This window comes from Lactuca saligna, chromosome 6 (genome assembly GCF_052625555.1).
Source record: "Lactuca saligna cultivar CGN05327 chromosome 6, ASM5262555v1, whole genome shotgun sequence".
NCBI lineage: Eukaryota > Viridiplantae > Streptophyta > Magnoliopsida > Asterales > Asteraceae > Lactuca > Lactuca saligna.
The window spans coordinates 141734390-141744137 of record NC_136422.1 but is presented as its reverse complement, the minus strand read 5'-3'; the positions used below and the strand labels follow the sequence as shown (position 1 = coordinate 141744137).

General features: G+C 31.1%; 1 protein-coding gene across 1 annotated transcript; it reads right to left on the bottom strand.

Moving 5' to 3' along the window:
• Nucleotides 1-2329: 2329 nt before the first annotated feature.
• Nucleotides 2330-9193, bottom strand: LOC145003280 (puromycin-sensitive aminopeptidase-like). Its single transcript, XM_078962415.1, has 31 exons — nucleotides 8933-9193; nucleotides 8182-8259; nucleotides 8042-8086; nucleotides 7742-7882; nucleotides 7578-7653; nucleotides 7406-7482; nucleotides 7196-7309; nucleotides 7034-7108; nucleotides 6839-6946; nucleotides 6540-6752; nucleotides 6389-6450; nucleotides 6250-6277; nucleotides 6073-6159; nucleotides 5941-5966; nucleotides 5791-5854; nucleotides 5621-5701; nucleotides 5485-5532; nucleotides 5362-5385; nucleotides 5176-5244; nucleotides 4936-5045; nucleotides 4770-4850; nucleotides 4514-4697; nucleotides 4285-4433; nucleotides 4064-4202; nucleotides 3843-3989; nucleotides 3675-3756; nucleotides 3388-3563; nucleotides 3183-3293; nucleotides 2945-3061; nucleotides 2679-2750; nucleotides 2330-2558 (listed from the first exon to the last, which is right to left on the bottom strand). The coding sequence occupies exons 1-31, from the start codon at nucleotides 9008-9010 to the stop codon at nucleotides 2478-2480; spliced, it is 2943 nt and encodes a 980-aa protein (XP_078818541.1). The 5' UTR covers nucleotides 9011-9193; the 3' UTR covers nucleotides 2330-2477.
• Nucleotides 9194-9748: the final 555 nt, after the last annotated feature.

Genomic DNA, 9748 nt, shown 5'->3' with positions numbered 1-9748 from the left:
TTGTGTGGAACAAATCGATTTCAAACCCTTTGATTTCAAGGGTTTCGTTTCTGGGTTTTCAAAAACCAAGAAGAAACTCTTCGATTTGTGTGGAGTGTGTTCTTCAAATTTGAAAACAATATGTAGAAAATGTTCTTCGTTAAGATCGATTTTGAGGCTCGATTTTGCCATCTTGTTCAAATGAAAACCCTAAAAAACGATTTTAGTTTTTGCTTTTTCACACACAAACACGATTTCAATTTTCAATTTTCGACATGTATGGGTTATGATGTGGCAATGCTCAAGAAGATTTCAGATTTGACAAACAATAACACATCTGATTTGCCAAGAACTCGTCGGACTATTCATGTTTCACCGGAGAGTTGCCGAAGAGAACATAGTCACCAGAAACCTTGAGTAACAGGTAATAGTCGGTCAAAAAGGTTATTGTGAAAACAACCAATAAATTCGATGGTATATTGAATACAAAAAAAATGACTAAATATGAACAAAACCAACATTTTATTACAATCCTAAGTCATTTTCCAAAAAAAAAAGATCTAGTTCAAGTAAAAAAAAAATTAGCTTTTATGTGTTAGTTTTTATGTAATTTTACATCTTTAAAGGTTAACAACAACTATTATCGAACACTACTTCACAAATAAAACTTACAATTTTCAGCTATCAGCTAGTTTTGTCAAACACATCATTATCATCAATAAATTTTCCATCAACTAAATGTAACAATAATTATTTTATAGTTAATAAAAATAACATAAATATTTTCAATAACATATGATTACCAAAAGTTTATAATTTTATTCCGAGTAATGCATGAATATTCGTCTAGTATTTATATATATATTTATAGGTTTTTTTGATAAAAACGTTATAAGTTATAAACTGTTATTTATAACATCATTAATACTCTTTTTATATAAAAATGATATCAATATCATTTTGATGGCAAAATATATAATTTGCTTATTAAGATATAAGCGTAGAAAATCTATATAAAATTTAATACACTATATAACTTCAAATATACAAAAATTCTATTTTGTGATAAATACTCTTCTGTATATTACTCATTTGGAAGAATACCAACTTGTATATAAATATACCTTTATGTAAAAATCCATTTTTATAGAAAACATAAAGTTTCATTATATACTGAAAATCACGTATACATCAGTTATGTTAAAAATACATAATACGGCTAAAAAACTTATATAATTAAAAACCCATTTTTGGTTTATTTTACTTTTCCAATTGAACCAAAACTATAGAATAAATATATATTTTATTTTTAAGATGATTTTTGCAGAAAGTATATCCAAAATTCCGTATATAAATAAATAGGGTTTCAAGTGTGTTTTACTGTTTTATACATATATTTATGACTCCAAGTGAGTGAATGTAAACTTGATGGTATAAAAATATAAATTTTATGAATTTAAAAAGGGGAGATCTTAGACATATGTATACCTTAGAATGAACACAACTTCAGAGTTTGAAGCTTCAAAGACCAAGCTTGCGAAGTATATATTACCTAGATACCTCTCTTGATATACCAACTCTTTGTGGGTGTATATTTGGGGTTTTGCTTCAACACAAAAAGCCCCAAAACTCTAGAAATGTTTTTATATATTTAGAATGTATTGGGGAAGAAAGATTATGGTTATCTTGGTTTAGAAATCACTTAAGTACTCTTTTTCATGCATGCAAAAACTACATAAGGGTTTTGAAGTAAATGACCAACTCACCTCTTTCCTTTCTGTTTCTCCAATTGACACCTATGGAATTCAAACTCAAGTTTGCTCGACTTAATCGTTAAAGACAAGAAGAAATGAGGATCCCAAGTGCAACCATCGTGGAAGAATGAAGTAAGAAGAAATTGTGGGACTCTCCCATGCATTAAATGCAAAAGAAAAAGACAAAGATGCCTCCATCATTTATATTAACTACTAGTTTATAAATTTTCACTCCAGTTTTATGTATTTATGAAGATCTCCATAAAAAATGTGTCTTAATTCACAACCATTATTTCCTTTTATGAATTTTTGAATGTATATATATATATATCATTTCCAGGGTGCATAAATAGAATAAGCAAAAGAAGGGCTTAATCAATTAAGCACTTAAAATTCGACTTAATCTCAAATCTCAATGCTGAAAAGGAACACACATCCTCTGTCACATTTGAGCAACTGTTGTCTTTTGTTATATTTACGTTTTAGGAAAATTGATCATATTCGTGCTTTGCACATGTCATCCACTTATCCATTATGCATATATTTAGACTTTAGAATTAGTTTTGGTGTTTGATTCTTGTAAAACATCATTAGTCTAGGGAAAAAGTTGTAAAATCATTCATGTTCTTGCCATTTCAGGGCATTTTACCAGTACATAGTCAACTAAAACATCATTATTCTAATTCAAGTTTTATAGGATCATCACTTTGATTCTTTCATAAAAAAAGGAAGAAAAGGAAGATTCTAAACAGCCAAACTCTTTGAGGCGATTTCAAATACATTCTCTGAGAGCCCGTTACAACACACAATCATCTCCAGCTGTGCCTGTTTTTCCAATTTCATCAAGAATTAGCAAAACATACTTTGAATTATTACTATTTTTTTGTTTATTATATATATATATATATAGCATATGATAATTAATTAAAGATGAAGATTCGTTACCTTGGCAAGGTTTTGGCGGGTATCATCATATCGCTTCCATCTAGAAAAGGCTGAAACCATCCTAGACGCCACCTGGATCAAGACAAGGGTAAAATGGTAATTTCAACCAACCCCAAAAGATTCGTATTGTAAAAGGATTAGATACAAGAATGCAGCAATAGAAAGAAATGAAAGTAGATTGCAACTTCTTGCATCCAGCCCTATTGTAAAATGCTTTACAGAATTTAAGGGTGTCTGATAAATGAGGGTAATTAAGTCATTTTCACCTGAGGGTTCAGTTTGTCAAGCTGCACCACAAGGTCTCCCAAGAAATTGTAGCCTGAACCATCTTTAGCATGGAAGTTAACAGGTGAAGCACAAAATCCTCCAATCAGTGAATACACCTGTCCAAAATAAAAGTTCAAGAAAATAATACATAATAAATCATTTGACTTCTAAACCATTTTGACCCATTTCTCTTTTTGCTTTTTTTTTTCCATATAAAATGGTGACTAAAGTTGTGACCTTGTTGGGGTTCCTTAGGTCAAATGCAGGATGATTCAAAAGTTTCTTAACATTCTCAACATTCCCAGGAATATCCGATGCAGATTGAAGTGAAAACCACTTGTTAACCACCTAAAATTCAAGAAAACAAACACAAACATATAAAAAAAGATCCCTTTTTTTACTTTAATATATCCAAATTAAATTACATAAAACAAGAATTTACCAGGTAATCATGCTGCCATTTTTCATAAAAGTCAGCCAAAGCTTCTTCACGGGCTTTACCCGGTTTTTGAGCAATGGCTGCAAGAGCTGAGAACTGATCTGTCATATTTGTTGCACTTTTGTATTCATTCAACACAAGCTCATTGATTTCTTCATCTTCAAGAGACGCAAGATACCCTTTTTTTCCAAAAAAAGTCAAAATCATAAACATCAACACTCACCAATATAAAAAAAAGGGTACTTAAGAGTAAAATATATATATATATATATATATATATATATATATACCAAGAGCAGTGTTCTTAAGAGCACGTCTTGCCATATTAACATGGTCAAACTCATAGCTCTCTGAGCTCCTATTTTCTTTCACCTGTCAAAGTCAAACATGTCAACCATTAATTCACAAAATGTTCATATGTGGGGTGGGGTGGGGTGGGTAGGAGGCATATTTTTTACCTTGTTTATGAATTCTTGTTTCAACTCCAAAGCAAGTTGCTTTCTGATAAAAGATCGAACAGCATGAACAGCATCAGGGTCTGCTACTTCCATCATGTCCATAATCTCACCTTCACCAGGGAGAGTTATTGCTTTTGCAATAAATTCCTGAATAAAAAGAAATAAACCTAGTCTTCAATCACCTCAAATCTTGAAAACTATAACAACTAAAAGAAAAATACCTTGTCTAGACTCGAATCCAAAAGAATACATTTGATACCATGCACAAACTGTGGATCAAGAACCAATTTCTCATCTTTTTGAAAGTTAACAACTTGATTGAGCATCAGTTTCCTTGCCAATATTTGTCCAGCTTCCCAACTTCAATAATAATAATAATAACAACAGTTCAATGGCTAAATCAACAAAATGGTGAAACTACATAACATTTTGTCTTTCTTACCGATTAAATCCATCTGAATCATGAGCAAGAAGGAAAAACAAATCGTTTTCTGTGAGATCAGAGTGTAGGCGAATAGGAGCACTATAACCCCTTAACAGTGATGGAATCGGTTTTTCATCCAAATCATGGAATACAAATTCTTCTTCACCCTAAATTTAAATGATTTAGTTTAGTTAGTATATCAATAACTTATAAAAGTTTTCACGGGCCCTACAAAGTGTAAAATTACCTTTGTAACCCTGAGAACTGTAGTGTAAACAGGCTGACCACCAGATGTGATGGACACTAACTTCCCATCTTGATAGAAAGATGATAAAGGCATGTCTCTTCCACTTGAATCAAGAAGCCCCATAGCCACAGGAATGAACATCGGCTCTTTGGTAGGCTGACCTGGCGTAGGTGGCACTGTTTGACTGAAAAAAAAAAAAATTACAACGGTAATTTATAAAAAAAAAAAAATTAAATAAAGTGTCTTAAAAACGCACCTAAATTTCAAAGAAAAGGTACGAGCTTCAGCATTGTAAGAAGACGTAACCTTCACAATAGGAGTACCAGCTTGTGAATACCTAAACACAAGTCATGATTGTTGACATTATAAATCTTTAAATAAAAACCATTAAAAAAATAAATATATGGTAAAAAGTAAAATACCATAATAAGAAATTTGCAAAATCGACATTGTTAGCATCTCTCATAGCAGCAAAGAAATCTTCACAAGTTACTGCTTGCCCATCATGCCTTTTAAAGTACAAATCCGTTCCCTAAAACAACATAATTTTGTTTCTTTCTTATTAAAGCATTGTAATTTGTAAAAATCTACCCAATTATAGCAGTGAAAAATGTTTTTTTTTTTTTGCTTTAAATTTAATATGAAGAAATGAAAGTGGATACCTTTCGGAACCCTTCACTTCCCAATAAAGTTTTGTACATACGGACAACTTCAGCACCTTTTTCATACACCTGTCAATATAAAATATATAATAAAAGATTAAATTCATTGACTTTTTGTGTTTTCATGTCAAAAATCAAAATAGAACAAATAGTAAACCAAGGGTGAATGTATCAGAAGAAGCATACCGTTACTGTATAGAAATTGTCCATCTGGAGGGGAGGAAAAGAAACACGGTTGAAAGTTGAGGGTGAGTTTTGAAACTTTAATAAACAACAGACAGATTATGAAAACAGAAATGAGTTTCAGACCTTAATGTAAGAGTGAGGCCTAACAGGGTGAGCCATGGGTCCCGCATCCTAGAAAAGACAACGATTACAACAATTATTATAAAAAGGAAAAAAAAACAATATTTAATTGATGTCCAATTAGATTAAAGATGAAAACCTGTGAAAATTGGTATATACGAAGCTTTGAAACATCACCAATTCTCTTAACTGTTCGACTGCCTAAATCAGATGAAAATTCCTGCAAAACATGTTATAATCATTAAACGCTTATTAATGATAAAAACATAATGATTTTTTTTTCAAAAAAAATCTGCAACATGGTCTTACTTGATCACGAAAAACAGTAAGACCTTCCTTCAGACTCAATTGGAACCAGTCACGACATGTCACTCTGTAAAGATTTATAAAAAAAAAAAATCACAAAGATATTTCATATTTTTTTTAGAATATTATCAATAAAAGTTTATATAATCAAACCTGTTGCCAGTCCAGTTATGGAAGTACTGCAATATACAAAAAGGGTATATATATATACATGTTATTACTTAAGCAATTAAAGAATATAAAACCTTTGTTTAAAAAAGACCAAATGAATAAAAAATCTCAAACCTCGTGACCAATAACACCCAAAATTGCAGCATAATCTGCATCTGATGCTGTCTCAGGTGATGCCAAAACAAGCTTAGAATTGAAAATCTATTCAAGAACAAAAAAAGATTAATAAAAAACATTTCTTTATGCGGAAAAAATATTATATACTTTAATACTATATGTCTATACACATACATTTAAACTCTTGTTTTCCATGGCTCCCCTGCCAATTTAAAACCACAAAAAAAAATGTAAGTAAAGAAATTAAATCCACACAACAACAAATAAAAAAAAAATAATAATAAAAAAAAAAAAAAATTGCCAATTTGCCTACATGTTGAAATCAGGAACAGCAACGATGTTGAAGAGATCAAGATCGTACTCTCGACCAAAAACCTAGAACAAGAGATGAAAAGACGAAAACACCCTTGAGTCAAGATGTTAAAAAAGGTGGAAATGAGAGTAGGGGAAGAAGAAGAACTAACATCTTCATCCCATTTCATGGCAGCTTTGAGAGAATACATGGCATGTAGGGTTTTGGGGAGATCTTGTGGTGGGGTCCATATTCTTAAAGCAACTTCACGACCCGAGCATGTTGTGAAAGTGTCATCTCTGCTCTCTAATTGTCCTGCAACCAATGCAAAAAGATAGCAAGGTTTCTTGAATGGATCCTCCCAAACAGCAAAATGCCTCCCACCCTGCAATCAACAGCTTTTACTTCATGCAAAAAAAAAAAAAAAGAATTGACTTAATTTGGTAAGACATATAAGAAGACAAGTTTCACCTCCAAATCTCCTTGATCAATGAGGTTTCCATTGGACAATAGCACAGGGTAAAGTGACTTGTCAGCCTCAATACGAACACTATATTTTGCCATAATATCAGGGCGATCCTGAATCCAAAATAATAATAATATAAAAAAGGGAGAATGAATAACTAGAAAACAAATCAATATCGATAATCAGTTGATATAAAGAACCTGAAAATAAGTTATCTTTCTGAAACCTTCCGCTTCACATTGTGTGCAGAAATTACCAGACGACTTGTAAAGACCCTACAACACATTACAAACATTAATCAGATTTTAGCAAAAATCCATAAGGAGAACACAATTAAATAGTAGATTTTTTTTTTTTTTTACCTCTAATGATGTGTTATGTTGTGGTGAGATTTCAGTAACAGTTTCCAAGGTAAAACTCCCACTTGGAGGTGCTTTGAGAATCAGATGCCGAGGATCTACATCATAATCTTCCTCCTGAACATTTTTTTAAAAAAAAAAAAAAAAAAATGTAAGCTTCAGTCAAGACAGAACTTAATGGGAAATTAAAGATAAACTTTAGTGTTTCCATACCTTTAATTCATTTCCATTAATCTTAACCGAAATCAGCTTGAGATCAATCCCATCCAAAGCCAATGGAGGAGTGACACCTGTCAAAACAACATCCATTCACTAAACAATCAAGAAAAGAACATAACTTTAACTCTGTTACACGTCTTTTCAATTAATTAACATATGTCATTACCATTGACTCTAGGGACAACACTGATTTTTGCACACACGATTGTCTTTTCTTCACCCAATGTAAACTTTAGATCAACCTGAATTAACAATTCATTAACAAAAAAAACCTTAAAGATGCAAACTTTTAAAAAAATAACATGCATTTTAGTTGAACAAAGTACAAACCGTATCAAAGTAGTAATCGGGTAATTTGTAATCTTTTAGGAAAATCTCTTTAGGACCCTCCATTTTTGATTCTTCAAATGATTTTGACACGGATTCGGTTGCCACAGAACAAATGAGTCTCCTACTCGTTTGATTAGTTCTCTAAAAACCAAACATGAATCATTATTAAACAAAATGTACTCATTTAATAACAAGAATCTTATATGTTTGTTAGATATGTGGAGTCATATACTATCAATATATACAATGTAAGCTAACATTAGTTGATATTTATTAAAATAGTTATGTGTAAAGACTAACCGGTGAAAAAAGGTGTGGAAATCGGTAACTTTTGTGTATAATTTGCTAACAAAATACAATTAGACAATGAAAACGGATCAATATCAGATTTTAAACACAAATGGAAAGATTTTTAACTATTATTGATATGAATAACGAACCTGTGAATTATGATAATGTCTGTATTTAGAGATGGTGTTGGAGTATTTTACTGATGAGATACGACATGTAGGTTGAAGCTGCAATGTTTTCAATCAAAAAATGTAAAAAAACTCGTGTGAAACGTGTTAAAAACTATTAAAGTATAGGTCGAGTGAATTAGGAAAATATAATGTAAACGTTTTATTGGACGCTTTATGGGAACTTTTAATTATATAGATGAAAAAGTGTTGCGTTCCTTTGGCTCCAAAGAATATGGTTGACTTGAAAGATTTAGTCAACACATGTAATCTAGCACACTTAAATTTGACACCAAATGACATAAAAATCTTATAAATGAATCCTGGAGGGGAAAAAGATTAAATTACTAAGATGTAAATAGATGTAAATAGATCAAAAGGGTAAAAGAAACATAAAGACGAACTTAAACTACAAGATATTGCATTTATGGAGTGTTTCAATGTGAGTTTAAACTAATTATTGTAATTTGAAGCCACGATAATCAGTTCCATTTCTTTAGGTAAACTAAATATTATTCTGAAATTCTGATTATTAATTGCCAAAAAGTAAGATTTTCTGCAAGAATACTGCTCCAAAATTTCACCACTGAGAGTAACACACTAAGACGTATCCTTAATCTTCACGTATCTTGAAAACAAAACGCTAACTGTGGAAAACTTTTATTAAGTTAATTAGATAATAATCAAGAACACAAACGAACATAAAAATTAATAAATGGTATTCGGTAATCACATGTGCAGACGAAATCAAACCCAAGAGACAAGTCCTCGGCAAGCTCGAACCTTTGCAGGGAATAATCAATCGAGCCATCGTCAACTAATTAAGATTCCAGTAGATTCGCAAGAAAAAGGTATAAATTATTTCAAAAATAGATATCCAGAAAAACAAAACCCCATAAAAAAAATCTAGCCCTTTTAAACCCTAGTCTCTAATTGATACAATCGGCTGTGAAGTGGAGCTACCAGTTGCGTGTTTCTTATACGGCTTGTATACAAGATAGGGTTAATTTGAAATAATGGACAAGAAAAATCTGATTAAAAACACGAAATGAAAAATGAAATTACCTTTCTTTGATCTGAGTGATCAGTGATGAGGTGGGAATCTGATAGCCTTGATAAAACCTACGATGAAACAAGGATAAAAAGAATCGGCCCAATGAAGGGGTATTTATATAAAGTTTTGATGATGATAACGTATAGATGGGTATGGCCAGCGTGATAGATTCTTAGTTGGATTTGTAACGTTTTACGATGGAAAATTTTAAGTTATTAAATTTTAAGAAAACTGCAATAAAATACTCTGCATATTGGTTTTATAATTGATTTAGTTTTTATTATTTTTTTTATTTAATAAAATTTCAAATACCGGTAATCGGATTCAATTTAACCTTTGACTCGGTCAACAGGTCATCCAACTTTCAAAAATTATATTTTCGGCTGAGATTTTAAAATTTATTACAAATTTGGTCCAAATTTACACTTTGGTCCAGATTTTAAATTTTTTTACAAATTTGATCCAAAATTTACCTTTTTTGCCCAAATTTTAAGA

Bases quoted from the DNA above. Each gene is read 5' to 3' on its own strand.
- LOC145003280 (XM_078962415.1), bottom strand. From the start codon at position 9,010: ATGGCTCGATTGATTATTCCCTGCAAAGGTTCGAGCTTGCCGAGGACT. The intron at 5,533-5,620 runs GTTTTCATCTTT...TGTCTTTTCTAG, and splicing joins GTATATACCAATTTTCACAG to GATGCGGGACCCATGGCTCA. The intron at 2,751-2,944 runs GTGAAAATGACT...GTCTTGATCCAG, and splicing joins TTGACAAACTGAACCCTCAG to GTGGCGTCTAGGATGGTTTC.